Source organism: Tamandua tetradactyla, chromosome 3 (genome assembly GCF_023851605.1).
Source record: "Tamandua tetradactyla isolate mTamTet1 chromosome 3, mTamTet1.pri, whole genome shotgun sequence".
NCBI classification, from domain to species: Eukaryota; Metazoa; Chordata; class Mammalia; order Pilosa; family Myrmecophagidae; genus Tamandua; species Tamandua tetradactyla.
The window spans coordinates 92670094-92690454 of NC_135329.1; the positions used below are offsets into that span (position 1 = coordinate 92670094).

Sequence of the window (20361 nt, forward strand, 5' to 3'; positions counted from 1 at the left end):
CTGCTGCAAAAAAGCAGCTCAGTCCCCGACACCCCAAGGAGAGCTCATAGTGGACAGAAGCCGAGTCCCTGCCATCCCCATGTCTCTGATCCATGTTCTAGAACCATGTGGGATACACACAGGAGAGCAGGGAATCCAGAGGCTGCCAGAGCATTTCTGAGATCAGAGGCAGAGAGACCTGGTCACAAACATAAAATAAATTAAACCCCCCTACCCCCCGCCCCAACCAATGACAAATGGTTCTATTAGCAACCCAGATTGTTAAACTCCGATATAACAGAACGCAAGGAACTGGGGCCCATCCATTCTCCCTCCGGCGCATACTGAGTTGTAAATAGGTTATTTTGTGTGTAAATAACACATTAAAACACAGCATTAGCTGTGTCTTTTGATAGAGAGGAAATTGTTACAAATAAATAATTCCGGACAGGAATGTAAAATAAGCCAGATTTAATAGAGCATGCCTGGTGCAGCCGTGTTAAACATGACCAAAATGATAAACCCGGAATATACTAATAGTAAACTATGCACTGACATCAGAGTAATGAGGCTGTGTTTCCACCAAGCTTTAGAAATGCTAAAATTAGTTTTGACAGACCCAAACGTCAGGAAAGTGTTTCTGATATAAACATCATCAATTTGGAAGGCTGGGGTTTGGTCCGGGAGGGGGTAGGGCTGGGGGACGCGCTGAATCCCAGCCCACGGGTGACTCCTGGGGGCCCCAGTGGTGTGCCTGGCATATGTGTGCCCTTCATGTCGTCGGGCTCGGTCTCCCCACCTTGCAAAACAGACACATTCAACTTCTTCCCATTTTTAAACTGCAAACGACTCCTAAGATTTCTCCAACCTGGTAAGAGCTTCACATCCTCGCCGAGCCATGAGAGACCAGGAAGTATCTGCCAGGCGGGGCCAAGGCCGGACGGAGCCAATGGGAGCACAGGAGCCGCCAGCCCTGTCTTCCGGATACTTGAGCGACGCGCGTGGGCTGAGATGCGCGTGGGCTGAGCTCGCTGGGTCATGTCCAGAAAACGGTGATGAAGGGTAAATGTGTGTGTGACCTTCACAACCAAAGGGAGCAACCAGGCAGGGGTTGGGGGAGGGCAACCAGGGGGATGGGGGGCAATCAGGAGGGGGGCTGGCATTGGGGGCGCAACCAGGCAGGGACTGGTGGGGGGGGGAGGTGTCCCCAGAGCCACGGAGCTGGCTGGCCTCCCTTCCTGGGGCAGAGTGTGGGGAGAAGCCTGCTGCTGGGGGCAAAGTCCACCTGAGTCTGAAGGGCAGCCCATCTTGAGGAGCACTGAGAGCCCCCCAGTAAAGCGTGAGGCCACAATGTGCCAGAGGGAGCTCAGGCTTCAGTCCCTGGCACTGACATTTACCCCACCCCGTCCTGGGCCAGGCGCTCTGCTCCCAACTCTTCAAATGCTGTCCTATTTCATCTCACAGGAGCCCCGACATAGTTACCAATATTATCCCCAGTTTACAGACTTCGGAGACGTGAGCACACGGCCAGGAGGGTTGGGGCTGGGGTGAGCCCAGCTCTTCTTACTTCTCTCTCTGCGGACAGTGAAGACCCCCACCCCCATCTCCACCTCCTCCAGTGGCCGCCAGCCCCCTAGACCAGGCCAGGACATCGCCAGGGCCAACTAGGGCCACACTATCTCCCGTGTCCTGGGGAAGCAGGACTGACAGGCAGAAGGAGCTCGGCTCTTCGGAAAGAACCTGATGGGAACTGGCTGTTGCGTGTAGCTGAGCCATAAAAACAAGCTTAGGAGCAGCATCCACGGCAATCCTGAAAATCACTTAAATAAGAATAATTGCCCACTTAGTCACACCTGAGTGCAACCCCCACCATCCCCACCACCACCAAGGCAAGAGCATGCGGCTTGCACAGGAGAGCCGGAGGCAGAGGGCCCTCTTAGCCAGTTCCCTGCCACCTGTCCACAGAGCAGGACCCCAGGGCTGATGGACGGTGAATGCACAGCCCCCAGGCAGTAGCCTGGAGTAAGGGTGGCAGGCTCAACCCCTTGCCCAACAATCATTTACTGGGCATCTGCTGTGCTGGGAAAGAGTGGGGAGCAAGTAGTGCTTGCCCACTGGGTACCCTGTGGGGGACAGATCAGAAACACAGAGAGGGGGAAAATATCCTGCAGCTCGGGATATCAGCTAGATTCCAGGTGGATTCGGAGGGGAGTTCTAATCCCAGGCATCTCCAAGAAAATGCTCAGGGCCTAAGCTGTCTGAATATTTGGATCTTTGCAAAGACTCTCAGGGTGCATGTGGATATCACGCCGCTAAGCAAAACTGTGACTCGGAGAAACAAGAGAGACCTGCAGGGCTGGAGAACAGGGTAGGGGGCTCAACATGCATTTAGCAGCACGGTGGCCTCATGGAACAGGGCATCATGGGGAGAGCCGATGCCAGTTCAATCCTGTCCTGCATGCCTGTCTGCAAGCACGCCAGCAAGGACCACTCGCAAGATTCTAGTTCCAGCAGCAAACCCTCTGCATCCAGTGACCTGGGAAGCCTGGGGAAAAATCCACATGCCGGGCCCCCAGCTGAGAGACCCCATATCAGCAGGTCTGGGGGCAGCCTGGAAATCTGCATTTTTACACTCTTCCCATGAGATTCTATAGCTTACCCAGTTCTGGGAACCTTCGGTCTGGTCCAAACCTCTAGTGCACAGAGGAGGTAACTGAGTCAGAAAGTGGTCAAGCCCCCCCTCCAGGACAGCCTTTGGGAGGAGAGCCAAGCAGGGCAGGACCCCACGTCCAGTTCAGGGCTCTCTCCACTCTGGAGAAGGAAGACACAGAAACTTGGCCTTTCTGTCAGCTGTCCAGTTGCAATGGGTCAGCTGGCCAGGGTTGTGGCGGACAGCTGGCTTTCTAAGTCAGACAGAGTCCAGAGACTCAGAAAAGGAAAAATGACATGAAAGAATGATCATAGTTAATACTTAACTTTGAACCTTATTTAGTGCTATGTGCCAGGCACCTTTCCAAGTATTTTAACTCAAGGAATTCTCACAACACCATGAAGGTGTTACCAGTATTATTTCCATCTTACAGGTGAGAAAACAGGCTTTGCCAGTGGTGGGCAGAGCTAGGAAAGGGCCAGGCAGTCTGACTGCTCCTTGCTCTGGCTCTGAGCTGCCTGTAATAATATAAGGAGGTGGAGGAGCTGCTCGTAGAGTGCCCCAGTCCAGGCATCTGTAAAGGACTCAGCATGATACACTTCCTGCAATCTTTACATAGCTATGAGGCGGGTCCTAATATAATTTCCATTTCACATATGGAAAGACTCAAGCTCTACAAGTGCTTGCCCTACTCTTGTAGCTAGAGCACTGAGGTTCTCAAAATTGATCTTGCATCAAATCAACAACCACTTGCAGTGCAGTCTCACTCCCAGATTTTGGGGCCCCACACAGATGCACTGATCCTGCAGGTTTTCCCGTGGGGCCCGAGAATTAGCATTTCTAATGATTCCCAAGTGACACGGGCACAGCTGGTGGGAGACCACTTTGTGGGGACCATTGGCCCTGCCCACAGTAGGTACTGTGTAAAGTATCACATATGGACCATCCCAGGATGTCACAAGATTTCCAATCTCCATCCTGGCTGCTTCCTCTCAGGAGCCAGCAAAACTCATCAGAGCAGGACCCAGCTCCAAATTGGATGGCTCCATTCTTTCAGATCCCATATCCCTGGTGCTCAAACGAGGCACACAGACAGAGTCAGAAATATTTCTGGGGGGAGGAAGGGAATCCACTGTTGAGGGGGGGATGTCCGACAGCATTGGGATGGCAAATCAAATCATCCTTAAAATTGCACCATTTTATGTATTGGATAGATGGAAATATTAGCAGTCAATGAGAGGGAGAGGTAAGGGGCATGGTATGTATGAGTTATTTCCTTTTATTTCTTTTTCTGAATTGCTGCAAATATCTAAGAAATCATGGTGATGATATTGTGAGTTTTTGATCATATAACAAGAATGGAATGATCATATGGCAAGAATGTTCATGTTTGTATGTTGTCATGTTTAAAAGAAATTTTTAAATTAAAAAAAAAATTGTGCCATTTTAGAAATCAAAGGGGAAAGTGTCTCCAGGCCAAAATGTGTTCTTAAAGATTTACAGCCTCCAAAATGTTAGCACAGTAGCCAAAGAGGCTGGGAAAGAACCCGCCCTCCACAGCTGAATTCTGCTCTCATGTGCAGACGATGACACTAACTTTTCCCCAGTGTGACCACAGTGCTGGTTTTTCCTTTGGTACAGCCCTGCCACGCTATGCGAAGGTGTCTGTGATGCTTTTGGCTCAGGGAGGTGCATGGGGCAGCAGGGCTGAGTGGAAACACCCAGTCCCTGGTACGTCTGGTCACATGGAAATTAAGCCACAGAGGCCGGTTAGGGCAGGTAAGTGATGGCGCCAGACCTGAAAGAGCTGGCCATCGTGGAAAGAGCAGGTGCTGCTAAGCCCACTGGTCACCGGAGGGAACTGAGGCACTGTGAAAGACGAGCACACCTTTGGAAGCTGGTATGTAGACTGGACACTCGCCACTGCGTATCAGTGGGGCTAGACCCTTAAGGCACAAATTAATCCCGACGGTCTAAAAGCCAGCACTTACCAGGAGAGCCAAGACTCTCACTATGGGAGAGGCAGCAGACTCAAGCAGCTTTGGGCAAGTCCTCTTCCCACCTGGACCTCAATCTCCTCCTCTACAGAATGAGAGGCAGTCAAGGGGAGGCCCTGACAGGCCATGAATTAGCCGCTCCGCCCTAAGGCCCCGGAGCCCCCATCAGGATTTGCCACAGGGGACACCCACCTCCTTCTCATGCCAACTCTGCACGCTCTATCTCATTCACAATGTCACCTGAGATGAGTTAGCTATCAGTGACCCGGATTGTGGCTTAAGATACCATGAGGAGGTGTGCTGGTAAATGGTGAACAAAAGGCTCCGGCAGGGGAGTGAGGGGGAGGGGCAGCTCTGAGCTGCATGGTTCTGCCAATTTCAGTGGCCCAAATACTCCCACCTCCGCCAATTTCAAGTGGCCAGATTGACCACTTGAACTGGTGACCGGGTTGGAAGAGCCGCGATGCACAGGCCATGGTGGGTTAGCCTCAGCACACTCCTGCCTCTCAGATAGAAGGCTCCAGAAGGCTGAAGGTCCTTAGGAACCAAAGGGGTAAATGCAATGTTCGTTATTCAACCTTCCAATATCTGGGCAGCTACTCACTCATTCCGAGCTGAGATGGAATTCTGTACCCCGGGTTTTGCACTTCATGTCGGGACACAAGCATGGTCCTCCTGTTAGTACCAAGGATCGATAACCATTTCCAACGGCCACACAGTGTTTCATTCAACAGATGCCCCCAGTCTGAGGGATCGATCTCCTGTCATTGAACAGTTAGGTTGGTTCCAGTTTTTCAAAGTTACAGAGATGCCGAAATGAATTCTTCCTGCCCGATGGCATGTTCAGTCCGGGAAATGCCCCTACACGTTCCTAGTGGTGGCACTCAGCCCCTGGGACCGGGGGCAGTGGCGGGAGTGAGGAATGGGGGCTTGGACGAGGGGGACACAGGGTATCCACATCTGCTTGTAGGATTTGTCTGCCCTCACCCGCAAGAAGGCCCCATCCAAGCCCTGGGCAGATGGGCTAGGAATCCCTAAGGCCAATCCCTTCTAGCAGGACAGCTACAGACCCCTTCACAATCACGGGGAGGCTGTCACACTCTGCCCCCAGCAGGTGAGCTTCGGGCAGCCCTCCAGACCCAGATGGCCCCCTGGTCAGGAAAGGACACCCCCCCACAGTAGGCTCAGCTCCTGCCCCAGATCCCGGGCAATGTCTGTGTACTGCCCACAAGCAGGGCCCTGTGCAGGTCCCCAGACATGCCTACCGTACCCTGTGCTCATGCCCAGCCCACAGGCTGACCTCCTCACTCCCCGTCTGGAGCAACCAGTCCCTCGCACATTCCACCCAGTTCCATGAAGAGACCCTCAGGCTATGGCCAGCACCGAATGCCAAGCACCAAGACCTGAGCTGAGCACAAAGCTTCCCTCCCCTTGAGGGACTTCTGACTCGGGGACCCCCTGCTGCCTAGTATTCCTCTCACATGTTCCCCTTACCTCCCGACAGGGGGGTCCTTCTGTGGGCAGGGCAGTCACACCAAGAGGCTCTCTGGAGGGGTGCAGGAAACAGTGGTCCCCAAGAGGGCTCTAGGGTCCCCACAGCTCTCCAACAGCAGATGTCCCTGGCCCAACCCTGCTCCAAAGCTGATGCCAATGAGCTGGCTGGAGTCAGGCAATGAGGGACAGAGGGCCTGGGGGAAGGCATCCGGGAGGTGGGAGTGATGGAGTGGGGGGTGCCTTCTATAGTGCCCCCCAGCTAGACTGCTGCCCTCCCCTAGATCAAGACTCCCTGCCAACATCGGTTGTACAGCCCCAGGTGGGGGGCAACCTTGATGATAGAGGGGCTTTCCCCCCAATTCCTCTCCACTCACTGCCTAAGTCTGTTCTCTGCTACTGCAACACAGCTGTCTGTCCAGCTGCCCGGCAGCTTCAGGGTCCACTTGTGCTTTAAGGGGGCAGAGCAGTTCACGCACCCCAAGGCAGATGGCAGCTACCCCAGGGCAGAGCTTCCCGAGCTCATGGGGGGACTCAGAGGCCCATGGAGTCCACACATCTGGCAAAAGGGCAGTTCGAGAGCTGGGTCTCCACAAACCAGGGAAAGGAATGGACAACCTGCAGACACAGCTGTCCCTGGGACCTCTCGGGGTCCCAGCCAACCCCTATTCACTGCCATACTCCGATGTCTCCTTGCTTTCCCCGTTTCTCCTCAGCTTCCTCCTGGAAGCGTGCCCCCACCCCAGCTTGGCTCTCCTTGTACCCTCCAGGGCCCCAACCCACCTCACAAAGAGCCCCCTTGCCAATCCAGGTGCAGGGTCCAGGGGCCGGGGGGATGTCAGGGCACATTGCCACTGAAAGTGCCTCTCTAGTTTGGAAAGTCAAACCTTCAGCCTACTGCGGGATCATCACACTCTCTTGAGGTGGGCCCCACATCAAGTCTGCACTCAGAAACACCCATTTCTATACCCCGCTGAGCCTTCCAAGTGCAGCCAGGGAGCAGCTGTTCCAGCACCAGATGCCACATCAGGCACCAGCATCACTGGCCCCTTCTCCCGCGGCCGCAGGTCAGAAACACAGAAGCCCAGCCCCTCCCGGACTTTCTCAACCAGAACCTCTCCCGGGGACTTGTGCCCATAAAAGTGTGAGACACGCATCCCGGCGAGGGCACATGTTCTGCATTCCACTCCCCCGCTCCCACCCCCTCCCAGAAGCTCTCTGAGCCATGCCTGAGTGGCTGGAGCAACAGGGCATGACTAAATGCACTTGAATAAAGGAGGGAAGAGACGAAATCTGAGTCTCCCCATTCCTCGGAGACAGAAATAGCTCTGTGGCCTCCAGATGGATGGCGCAGGCACAGGGGAGGTCTCGCCTTCCCGCCAAACTTTCCCAGTGGGAGACGGGCACGGGCCAATCTCCGTGGGGCTGAAATGACCGGCCGCGGCTCGTGCAGCCCTTCTGTTATAATTAAGGCGGCCAGAAATGCACCTAAGGATACCAAATTCCGTACCGACCCTCTAATTACGAACAGAAGGATCAGGAGACAATTACTTTCCAAAATAGCCCTTGGCGGGCAAGAGGCAAGAAGCAGAGTCTCTGGGCAGAGCTTGAATGTGCCAAGGAACTGATCCCAGGGTGGCCCAGCAGCCGCTGCCTCTTCCCTTCTCAGGGCTACACCCGCCAGAGGCCGAGCAGGCCCAGCCCTCTGGATCTGGGCTGGCCAGACCTGGGAGAACACCCGCACGCATCCGTCCGTCACTGTGCCTGGGATTCCCGGGAGCAGGGCTCGCTCCACCTCGGCCCCCATAAAACCAGCGTGCATGCCTGATGACACCAGGCTACCGCTCCAATGAAATCCTAACGGGCTAATGAAAAACACCCCCGCTGTTTCCGAAATAAGCAGAACAGAAAGTACCTCCTTGGGCAGCCACTGCCGCCGCTGCCGCCGCGGCCACTGCCAGCGGAGAGGCCTTCCTGCCTGGGTCGGGGAAGCCACTGCCCTCCAGGGTCCCACTCTCGGCTTCCTTCTTCTCCGCAGCGGTGGCTGAGGCGGGCGTCTCCATCTTAACCGCTCATGGTCCTGGGTGCTGGGAACCCTAAAAGAGAAGACAAAGACATTCACCAAACGCTGCCCCCAGACCCAGCCGGGAGACGCCGACCCAGATTTGCTGCACATTTCTAAAGCAACCAAGTTTACCCTCTTTATAATTAGGAAGGAGGTTTTAATTAATTTGAAAATCATTAGTCATGAGATCCATCTTTGGAACAAAGTCACAGAGAGCCACCACACGTTTTATCTCTTTTACCCACATTTTAAAAATCTAAGCAACAAGTTCCTACTGCTGGGAGGGGAGGCGTAAGCAGCAAGAGCTACCTCGAAAAAGGATGTTGGAAGCAGTGGCCTCCAACTTAGAATCGCAGGGAAAACAAAAATAAATATTAAGTGGTAACAACTCCCCAGAGCCTACTGTGCCAGGCTCACAGCTGGACAGTTCCCACGCCCACTCTCGGCCCCAAAGCGCCCCAGAGAAAACCCCTTTTCCTGCCCCGCCCCTGCTCAGCACGACCCACCTTGCATTTATCCATGTGTACGTTCATTCATTCATTCATCCACCCACCCAACACACTTGATCATTTCATCTCATTTATTCATTCACTCACAACATATTTTTAAGCACCTATTTTGCATCTCGCGTCTCGCCTGGTGCTACTGATATAATGCACAGAGTTTACAGTCTACTGGGCAGTTTGGATTGCGGTTAATGAGAAGTAGTATGCCACAGGACAGCGGGCGAGGGAGAGGGCAGGAGAGAGAAGGGTGGAAGGGGCAGAGAGGGCACTGCTCCTGGAGAGGCAGGAGGGACAGAACGCAGGAGGGGCGAGCTGTGAGAAGGTCTGAAGGCAGCACCCATGATCAGAGGGCAGAGGCGCCCAGAGGCACCCAGGGGCTCCGTGGGAGAAGCCAGGCTCATGCCAGCAGGAGCAGGGGGCCAGTGAAAGGCTCCGAGAGCTCTGAGCAGGAGGGACAGGGTCTGACTCGTGCTGCAAAGGGGTCCCCCTGCCTGCTGGAAGGGGGTCATGCTGCCCTCTGTGCAGAGGAGAGCTGAGGGGGGAGGGCAAAGGCAGGGGAGGCTGCTTGCTAGGAATGCGATGTGGATGAAAAGAGGAATTGTCGTCGACTCAGGGAGGAACCTGTCCAGGTGAGGCAGGGCACAGGCGGAGGGCCCAGTGTCAGTCTGGCAGGGGGCCCCAGGCATTGCATTCACGCACGTCATCGCTTACAGATACTGCTAACACGCAGTCACGGCAAATATCACAGAACAGAAATGATTTTTTTAATATAATTCCTGCTATGCTATTCTGTTGCCCTACCAGCGATTAAGTGAATGGTAAATATCTTTCCAGGAAGTATTTTACAGATCTAGACTCATTGATTTAGACATTTTGAAAGCTTACTCCCTGATGAACTAAAAATATAGCATGAAAAATGTACAGAATTAAGGAAAAGGGGGAAAATGCGGTAATTAGCTTAAATTTAAAGAAGTTAATTATATTTTAAAAACATTTTTATTGGGAAATATCCACACACGTATAGTCCAACCATATTATACAATCAATGACTCACAATATCATCACATAGCTGTGTATTCTTCACCATGATCATTTTCAGAAAATTTGCAGCCCTCCTGAAAACAAATGAACAAAAAGAGCTCATACATCCCATACCCCTTACCCCTCCCTCTCCTTGGCCCACAGTATTTCAATCTACTCAATTATTTCTTCTTTGTATGTTGTATGGTGGGGGGGTCACATTTCATTCTTTTTCCATGTGACTATCCCCTTATTTAGCACCATTTGTTGAATTTTTTCTTTTGGGGGGGCAGTTAGTGCACGGCCGGGAATTGAACCTGGAATCTCCCACAGGGCCAATCTATGCAATTTTTACCCTTTATCATCCCCTATTATTTATTTTACCTTTTTTTTTTAACTCATCCAGAAAAAGTTTAAACCCCTTTAAAAAAAAATACACAAAAAAATGGAGATTGTCAGAGAGGCCTCCCTTTCTGGCCGATGAGGCACAGGGTGAATGGACAGTGGTGTCATTAACTGCTACGGAGAGGAAGGGGCAGGAGGCAGTTCAGGGGAGAACTCAAGAGCTCATCTTGGGTCCTGTGAAGGCTTGAGATGCCCAGGAAGAGGCATGGCGGGGCTGCTGGCCATGCGAGGCTGCAGATGGGGAGAGGTGGACGCCAGCGGTGGGAACGTGGCGGCCGCTGAACCTGGCGAGGGTGCAGGCGGAGAAGGGAAGGGAGACGTGGGGAGTCCAACATTTTGAAGTCGGAAAAGGAGCAGAACCCAGCCAAGGAGAGATGGCAGGAACAGGTGGTGGGGGTGGGGAGGATGGCAGGAAAGAAACAGGAGTCTGGGGCCCTGGCATACAACAGAAGAAAGAAAGTGCTTTATAGGGGGAGGAGTGATGACCTCCATCAGGAGCTACCAGGAGGCAGAGAAATGAAGTCTGAACGCTGCAGTTTCAGTCGCACGGTGACACCTGGGGAGAGGGTGGGAACAGGGGCACAGGCAATTCTTCCAGGAAATTTTGCTACAAAAGAAGTAGAGCTGAGCCGGCAGCTAAGGGGGTGCAGAGCCAGGGAGGGTTGTTTGCTGCTGTTTAGGAAAGAGATGCGGGCGTGTTTGCACATGGGTGGCACATTTGCACACATGTGGGAAGGGTCCCACAAAGGCTCGGGCATCAGAGGGGGACAGCCAAAGGGGCTTCAGCACTACGGGCCTCAAAGCTTCTGCTCTAGCAGTAGACCCCAGAATTGTACGTTATTAAATTCCCTCCAGACCCTCAATTCTTTCCAAGTATGAAATGGAGTATTAAGAAAAAAGATGAGGCAGAGCTCCTAAAAGAGGTCCCTGTCAGTTTCCTGAGCCAACAGCCCAAGTTCTGAATCTCCTGGCTGGGTTTTGGTTCAACTGCCTTTTATTTTTGTACACACTAACTCGTCTGGTTCCCACAATCCGTTAAAACTCCCCATCCAGAAAATCCAAGCCAGTCAAACAGACGGGTAGGAGAGAAACTGAGGCCTGGCAACTCCAAGCCAAGCATTCCAGGGTCGGGGACGCCAAGGAAGGAAAGAGGCTTGAGAAGGGAGCACGGCCATCTCCAAGGGACGGAGGGAGAGAGGAGAGAAGGAGGTGAAAGGTCGGGGAAGACTTTGGTCATAGCAGCTGCAGCCCCACTTTTGGGGAATTTGTTTTTAGCACCCCCACAGCAACTCCCACCACCACCCCAAATATGTGGGCAGGGGAGAAAGGTGAGGTTCCCACTGGAAGGAAACTGTCCAGGCACCTTCCACAGTGGACAGAAGAAGTTCTAGAGCTGAGCCCCCTGGGTATAAGCCTCAGCGTGTGGCCACTATTGGCGGGGTGGGTGACGGAGGTGAGGGTCGTGTTAATTCAGAGTCGCATTATCCAGACAGCCACAGGGCCAGGTGCCCTGGTGCAGGGAACAGATGGACCCACGGCCAACCGGCCCCTGAGGTCCTGTGAGCACCTATGGGAAAGCTGACCCGGCATGGGGGGGTCTCGGTCAGCCCCACCACGTTTGGGGCTTCCTCGCCATCAGCAGAGCAGCTGCTGCCCATCCCTTCTCACAGGAAGGCAGCAGACAGAGCAGAGAGCCTGCGTAAATCTTGGGAATTAACGGGATTAGCACAATTTGGGGGTAAACGCCTGTGCACCCAGTGTCCCAGGCAGCCACTTTCACTCCCTGAAGCGCTTCTCAGGCAGACTCCTGAGTCCCAGCAAAAGTTTTACCTAGACCACCTAAGGAGGACAGGGAGGTGAGAAAGGGCTCTGAGTTCCCACACCTCAGCCAGGGGGCCTGATAGTCTGTCCTGGAGCGTTTCCCACGGGCTCCACAGAAAGGCTCCAAAACCAGAGGGCTGGGGAGCCACAGCAGTTCCCAGGGGGAGGAGAGTCAACACTTCTCACAGTTTGTCTCTGAAACTCACAGTGCCCACACACTGTCCAAACAGCTCACAAAAGGCCAATGCAATCAGACTCTTTGGGACTCTGCTAAGGGAAGGAGGAGCACTCAACCAGGAGCCAGGAGGAGCTTCCTTCCTCCAAGGCATGAGGTCACACCCGGGCCACTCAGCACCCTCCGGGGCCTTTGGTGACACCAAGAAGCTCTGGGAGCATTTTGACCCCATATTTGGGCCTCTTCCCGAGACCCTAACTCAGTAGTAGGTCTGGGCTGGGGCAAGCTGGGACCAAAATAATCTGTACTTTGAAATAAAGTTCCACAGGTGTTTCTGATGCATCAGCAACTTTGGGAGAAAACTACACTGGGTGATCACTAAGATGCCTTCCAGCCCCCAAATAATTTAGAAATGGCCATAATGTGTTGGTAACCTGAATGGAAGAAAACAGACACTTAATCAACACTAATTTCTCACTGAAAGGTCTCACACTCCTTGGGCAGCAAACCGCACCTGCTCGAGCGTACCTGAGTTGATCCCCTACACATGTGGCAGATGTGATCCTCTCACTGCAGCTGTGACTGGTAGAGAGAAGGTATTTGTGCTCAGATGGCTTCCGAATTGAGGTTCTGCTGTTAGATGTGGCTGACATGTCAGCCAAGAAGGGCTGTATTTCAATATCATGACTGGGTGCTTAAAACATTTTAGTGGTCGCATTCAATATTTCTGACTTTCTTTTGGATAATCCTATGCATTTATTCTCAGCCCTTACGACAGCATTCCAAGGAGGGTCCCTGGCACAGAAAAGATTAAGAACCCAAGTTCAGAGACCAGCTTGAAAGATAAATTAATAATCACAGCAGGATGAGCAAATCACCCCCGAAACCTGAAATCCCAGATACCCTCCTGCCACCTGGCTGCTTTGAACTCATGTGAGGAGTGGGACCCAGGCATTAGAGCGTGCTACCCCAGGCGGAAGCAATCTCCAGGACAGAGACCAAGCCCCTTCTCCCACCCGCACAGCCACCGATCTCACCTCCTCTCTGATCTCAGCCACCAGCACATGTGCCCAGAACCCACACGCAGGGGCACACACACGCATGCACACGTATATGGCATACACGCACGAATCACACACTCACACGGCTCACACATACACACATATCATATACAGCCTCACACATGCATACTTGTACACACACACAGACACACACAGGCTCACACATAGCATATACACCATATAGTTTTGCACACACACGCACATGTATACACACAGACCATAGACAAACATGCACACAGAGCAGCACACACTCACATACCATATGCATATACTCACACCACACACACAGCCATACAGCGCATACAACACAGGCATACAGAGCATACACATGCAGATCTACATGCAACATGAGCACCCACAATGTATGTGTACAAAGATACACACCAGCCCAAATACACACAGACACTAGAGATAATAAACACCCGCCCTGTCTTGATCACAGACTTATTTTTAAGATCAAATGAGATAACACACGTCAAAGTTCCTGGAGCGAAAACACTTTGCAATACCAACTAAGATTAATAATAATTATAACCTCATTAGAGTTCAAAAGAGATGGGAGTGGGCCACTGTGGCTCAGAAGGCAGAGTTCTCGTCTGCCATGTTGGAGACCTGGGTTCGATTCCCGGTGCCTGCCCATACAAAAAAAAAAGAAAAAGAGAGCACAGAACCCTGGCCCCAGGCCCTCAGGCTGTGTCTCATATCCACCCCTGCGGCCGAGTGCTAATCGCTTCATCTCTTCCATTTCTCCTCATTTGGAAAATGGATGCTCGGAAGTGTGTTCTTGACAGACCAACACGGGCAACGGAGGAGCAAGAGGGGGCTTCTGACTCACCATGGCTGGGGTGGGGGGACCCAGGCACATGCTTCCACCCAACTCCCAACCAACCAACACCCAACTCACTCCTTGATCCTGAAGGAGAAAGGAAGTGCGTGAGGTTTAGCCAGAGGACGCTTAGGTCACCCTCCATGGCTGGGGACATAATAATCCTATTTACACATTTTATTCTTCCCTATTGACGGAAGCATCTGTGCTTGGGCCAATGCTGTTCGCCACGTGTCTTTGGCCTGATCACTTTTCCTCTCTGAGCCCTGCCCTCCCCTAGAACACAGGAGATCTTCCCAACCTCCTGGGGTGTTGTAGGGTGGGGAGACCACGAGAGCCGACATCAACGTCCCCAGCGAAGACTTAACACACATTTCAGCAATTGCCCACACACAACGGGTCCTGGTAGACGGCTCATCCCCATGTGGGGTTTGCCTGGGGCTGGCCTGGCACAAAAGCCTCGGCAGATGGGCACCTTCTCCAGGCAAGGGCTGCCCCACCTGCGGGGCCCAGCAGACGGAGGGGGCTTCTGCCGGCTCCCCCCACCTGCCTGTTTCTGCTGCTCTATCCACTGGTTTGGCTTTGCACGTGAAGCCAAAGTCCCCAAGCTTCTCCCAGGCCTGGTGGGACACTGGCCTCAAGGACGCCTGGACACGGTGCCAAAGGAGCTCAGGGCCTGGGGAGGATGTGACTGGCCTCCCACCCTCTGGCCCTCGTCCCCGGCTCCTCTCCACTCTGGTGACCCAATGCTGAGAGGGGACCACTAAAAGCTCCCACCTGGCCTGGCCCCTCCCACGCCAGCCTGGCCAGGGATTTCCGTGGCCCTAGGAGCCCAAAAGGAGAGGGCAAACATGGAGAGGGGACCCCAAGCCTACAGAGGAACCTACAGACATGAGGGAAAAGGCAGGGCCTTTGGGACAGTCCCCCCAGCCTCACAGCTCGACCCAAACCTCACCCACCCATGGACACTTACTCACAACGACATGATGCAATTCAAACACAGCAACATCTGAAAGACACAGGCAGGCAGCCAGCAGCTTCCCTTTCCATACAGCAGACCCTTCCTGTCTACAAGTGGACTCGGCACCAGGCTACTATTCAGCCTGGTGTCCAGGGAGCTGTGAGGATAATGTAAAGGCACATCTATAAGAGAATACAGCACTCCTCTGAACCCCTCCTCCCTCCAGGGGCAGGCTGCAGGGCCCTCATTGGTATAGGACTCAGTGGAAGAAAGGTGCCATTGAACTTCACCATCGTTCTGCCCAGGGTTGACCCCTACTCTGCAAGCCTCACTATTAGAGAAGGATGAACAGAGGAAAGCCTTCAAGACAAGTACTGGGTGCAAGCCACCACACTGGGCCAGCTGCCCTCCCCATGTGACCTTATGGGGTCTCCATGGCTGCCCCCAGAAGGCCAATATCATGATTCTCATTTTACAATAAAACAGAGGCCCGGGCGGGCACGGTGGCTCAGCAGGTAGAATTCTCACCTGCCATGCTGGAGACCAGGGTTCAATTCCCTGTGCCTGCCCATGTAAAAAAAATAAAAAATAAAAACAGAGGCCCAGAGAGGGTGAGTAACCTGCCCAAAGTCACACAGCTCAGATGTGGCAGGGCCGGCATTCCAAGACAGCTCCAAGAACTCTGAAGCCCACACACGTTCCACTTTGAGCACATAAAGGACCGTCACATGCAAGGAATCTTACAGGATCGTCAAAAGGGCTGAAACCCAGTTACGGCTCTCATTGAGGCACAGGACGGCTGCAGGACATTGACTCAAAGCCTAAGGTGGGATATGCTACATGTGAAATAAGTAGCAGAGACTTTATGCCCTGTGGGAGCTCAACGAGGGAGGGCTACGGCCTGGTGAGGTCAGGGGAAGCCTTGAGCCTTCAAGATGGGGAATGAAAAGGCACAACAGGGCCTGCAGAGAGGGGAGGGAAGGGCATGGCCTGCAGGGAACGGCAGGAGCAAAGGGAAGAAACTGCCCTTGGCCCATTCTGGGGAGAAAGACAAAGAAAAGAGGGCTCTGTGGAGAGGAGGAGAGAAACTAGGCTGAGTGGGGACAGGGGAAGACGTGGGGTCGCTGGGGAGGGCAGGCTTGATGGAAATCAAGGCTTAGAAAGATTAGGGGCCGCCCAGCTTCCTGGGTCTCAGGTTACCCCTCCATAGTGCAGCCCGGCAGGCTGGGCCCTGGCCTGTCCACACTGCTTCCTGGAGCTTTGGGCCCTCCAAGGGAGGAGGCAGCTGCGATATGGGCACCATGCAAAAGTCACCCTCCTAGTGGGTGCACCTGCGCCTTAATCGCTTCTGGAATATACTCTTCCAAGTACGAAAGCACCCTGATTTCCCCTGGCCCTGGGCTGGGTGGTATGCAAGACAACCGACAATTAACCCTTACTGGCTGACTTGCTGGGTGGGATGTGCAGCCTCTCCTGCAGCAACCAGGGTCTTAGATAAGGGGAGACGGGTATCTCGGGCTGGGCTGGGCAGGAGGCATTTGTATTCTACTCTGTTAGGGTGCAGATGGGACCTACTTTATGACACTTTCGATGGTGTCATGAATTCCCTTTGCTTCCACTTGGGTTTATCTCTTGAAGATGCCAGGCCGCCAGAATCCCCCTGCCTTCACCCGCGGACACTCGCCTACCCAGAATTTCTCTTCTACCCTCCCTATACCACCTGAGAGGCCCAGGCTTCAGAGCCCGGGAAGTTTGTCTTGATGCCTCCTGCCCAGGGTCCTGGATGGAGCTGGCCAGCCTCCCTGTGCTGCTTCGGAGACTTCTGCAACACCTGTCCACAGCTGGCCCCAGTGGAGAATGCCCAGCTCCTCCCTGAAGCTGCCGACCAGCACCCACAGCTCCCTAAGCCTCCAACTTCTCATCCGCCAAGTGGGGATGGTTGCGGCACCTCCCTCGAGGGCTGTGGGTTGATGGCACAGGGCACAGCACACACAGATTGCCCCGAGTCAGCAGCTTGCAGGCCCTGACGTGCCCGCCTGTCCTGCCGAGGCCCCCACCCACCCGGGGCAGGAAGGTCTGTCCTGCGGCATCGGGCAATGCCCAGGGACACCCATCAACAGGGAGGCTCCGACTGAAAGCCCAGACCTGGTGTCCCCCCCCCCCATCATGCCCCCTCTGTCCCCACCCACCTGCCCTGCCCACCCCTCCTTCCATCCAGGGGTCCGTGCTCTGCAGATCTGACCAGATGCCTTTAATTTAGCATGCTCAATTCCAAACTCCTGCTGGGACCAGGTCTGTCACCTTACCCCAGGGAGAGCCCCAAGGTGGCAGAAGCCCCCATAGAAGCCCACTGTCTCCTCACCAAAGGCCTGGGAACTGCTGCTGACAGCGTGGCTGGCCTCCGACTACATGGCGACAACTGGCCCCCGTACAGCCGCCTGGCCAGGCCCCAGCTATTTCAACAGTTGTGCTCTATATCTCTAGCACAGGATCCCAAGGAAAAACAACTTTGCCTCTGTCCAAGGAGAGAAAACAGACTGTCCTGGGCAGGGTGCAGGCAGGCAGGGAAGCCCAGAGGAGAGAAGGGGGCATATGGAAATCAGGGACACCGACACCACTTAATCTGAGATAAAGACCAATGCCCAGTGAGTGAAGATTTTCCAAGAGGGCTCACAGAGGGGACAAAAGGGCCTGGGACAGCGGCGATGAACCCACAGGATAATGTCTGAGAAGCCCAGTTCTGCATCAAGCCCTCCCCCCATATTGCATCCCATGCCTCCAGGCTCACTGCCTCCCCACCCCATCCCACTCCAAGCTGATGCCAGCACCCCCACAGTACCACCCACCCACACCCACACAGACACCAGGATAGCACCAGTTAACCCCTCTTTGTCCCAGGCCATGCCATTCCCTCTGCCTCAGAGGTTATTTCCCCAGTGCCCATCTCAGCTGTTAGAAATGAGTGTAAGAGCCACCTCCTCAGGGAAGCCCTCCCAGCTGACCACCCAAGCAGGCCAGGTTGGGATCTGCCCTCTCTCAGAGCCGCCCTGAGATACAGGCTCCTAGCTCATTGTACCCTCTAGATTCTGCATCATTCTTCCCAGGGTGACCCCACAAAATGCCTGTCCTTCTTTATCCCCACCCCAGTCACAGGCCTCTCTGTGCCTCGCTGATGACTGAATGCACAAATGCCCTCAGGCTTACATCTGCATGACTCCTCTTCTCCCCCCAGGCCTCAACTCCCACCAGGCTTTGGGGGGCAAACAGGTTTCGGCTCCTGGAACACATCAGCTCTGGGTTGAGGAGGAGCCTAAGGCTGCTTCTCAGGTCAGGAAGCCATTGGTAATCGACTGGCAATATCTGCCCTGGGTGGTCTAGGAAGAAGGGCTTTGAGAAGCAAATGCTACCAGCCTGAGAACACACTGCTGCCCTTAAATTGCAAACTCCTTGAGAGACAAGATGCCGCTCACCCAGCCTAGAATTCCAAATACACACTGAGCATTCACTCTGCTCAAGGCACACTCCAGTGTGAGGATGAATAAAAACATGAGTCCTCGCTTCTTAAACAGTGCCTTTTGAAGCATTCAGGACTCTCAGCCCATAGGGGCCGACAAGGGTGAGAGGGGTTGGAGGTATGATGCAGGCGGGCTCACCTACCCCCTTCCGATCAGGACCTGTACCCAGCCTCCAGAAACACAGGGTTCTCAGAACTTCACCCAGGCAGGGAAGAGGGAGGGGGCAAGATCCAGGACAAATGGCACCTCTCCAACCATCCTGGCTGTTCTGAAGAAGGGGCCAGGATCGCCCTGGGACCTGCCTGGGTGTTGGAAGCAGTGCTGGGCGGAGAGAGGCTCCTGACTGGGCCCCTTGGGACTCTGGGGGTGGGGATGAGGGGCTCTCTGGGCTTCTCTGAGCCTGCCCTGGCGATAGAAAGGCTCTATAATAGCCCTCAAGAGGCTCCTTGGAATAAGTGGCTGCACAGCCAAGAGCCATCCCTAGGACCAAAAGCACCTCTTCCTAAATCCTTCAGCCTTCTCCCTCTGACCTTGGAGTCTAGCACTGAGAAAGGGCTCTAGAGTTCTTCTCATCCAGTTCCCTGCCTCCAGCAGCTCTTTATGAATGATGCAAAGGGACAATTCACAGAGCTCCTGACCTAAGCACAGCAAATCTCAACACTCTTCCAGCCTACAATGGGCCCCCGGCTTGCTGTGCAACTCAGGAGAAACATCTGTCCATCTCTGGGCTTAGCACCCAACCTAGAAGAAGGGCAGAAACGGGAATTTTGACAAATGGTAGAAGGTGCAGGAACGACCCCAATCTGAGAACCGGTAACTGTCTTTCAAAATCAACAGCTTCCCAAAGTGGGGGGTAGGGGCTGGAGCTTGGCCAGTTGGGGAACAAGGTAGGGCTGAGAAGGCTGACTATGGATAGCTGGGGTGGTCGGTCTGGCCCTCAAGGTTCTGGGGAGAGCCAGGCCGGGTGTGCGGCTCGGGCACCCATGGCGTGGCCTGTGCAGCCTGCTCTGGTTTGCCCAGCACAGCCCTCGCCACACCTCCCGGGCACTGCCTGCACCCAGCCTTTCTGTCTGTGCATCTGCAGTGGCTGCTGTCTTCTGCCAGGCTCAGCCTCCGGCTTTCCCCAGACTCTGCCAACAGCCTCTGGCCAGCCCCACCCCGGCGAGCAGAAGGTCTCCTAGCTTCTTACATGGAGCCAGCAGGCGTGGTCTGCCTTGGGCCACCACGCTTGTGCAGGAGGTGGGAGAGGCCCTGGGGACCGCCGGCAAAGGCTGCATCTGGTGAGGCCCAGCCCGTGCCCAGCCCTAGCCACTCCCGGGCTCCGCTCTTCCTCTCTGCATGCACAGGATCTCACGTGCTCCCACATGCCCTTCTCAACTCCTGGCCCAGCCACCTGATATTATCCCCCACCCCCAGGCCCGTGCAAGTCAGCTGTAGCCCGGGCACCTGGCGGCTAGGGATGGCAGGCTAGGAAAGTTCTCCCAGCTCCCGTAACTTGGGGCAAGCGTGAGATTCTCCATTCACGTGGCACATGTTTCCTTGACTACGGCGGTGAATTAAACATGACACTGCTCTCCAGAGCTCCCAGCCCCAGAGGGGACGCAGTCCTCCAAGGGAAAGAGATGACAACCTAGAATAAGAAACCTCTAAGAGGCAGGCTCAGTGACTCAGCTGACCTGAGGAGCTCAGGGAAAGCTTCCTGGAGGAAGGGGTGAATATATATCTTCAGGGGAAGAAGCCAGGTCCAGAAAGACCTGCTAAAAAGACCTGCTTTGGTCCAAGGGGACCAAAGCTGATGGAAGGCAGGGTTCGGACAGCAAGCAGGAGGCACAGCAAGCAAGACACCCTCGTGGCTCCAAGGCCTGCAGGTCAGCACCTAGCAATGAGTG

General features: G+C 54.2%; 1 protein-coding gene across 1 annotated transcript in view; it reads right to left on the reverse strand.

Moving 5' to 3' along the window:
• GLI2 (GLI family zinc finger 2) overlaps nt 1-20361 on the reverse strand; it is a 267100-nt gene that overhangs the window by 185540 nt on the left and 61199 nt on the right. The window contains exon 2 of the mRNA XM_077153526.1: nt 8033-8213. Within this exon, the coding sequence (XP_077009641.1) occupies nt 8033-8180 (148 nt within the window). The 5' untranslated portion in view covers nt 8181-8213. The remainder of the gene's footprint in view (nt 1-8032; nt 8214-20361) is intronic.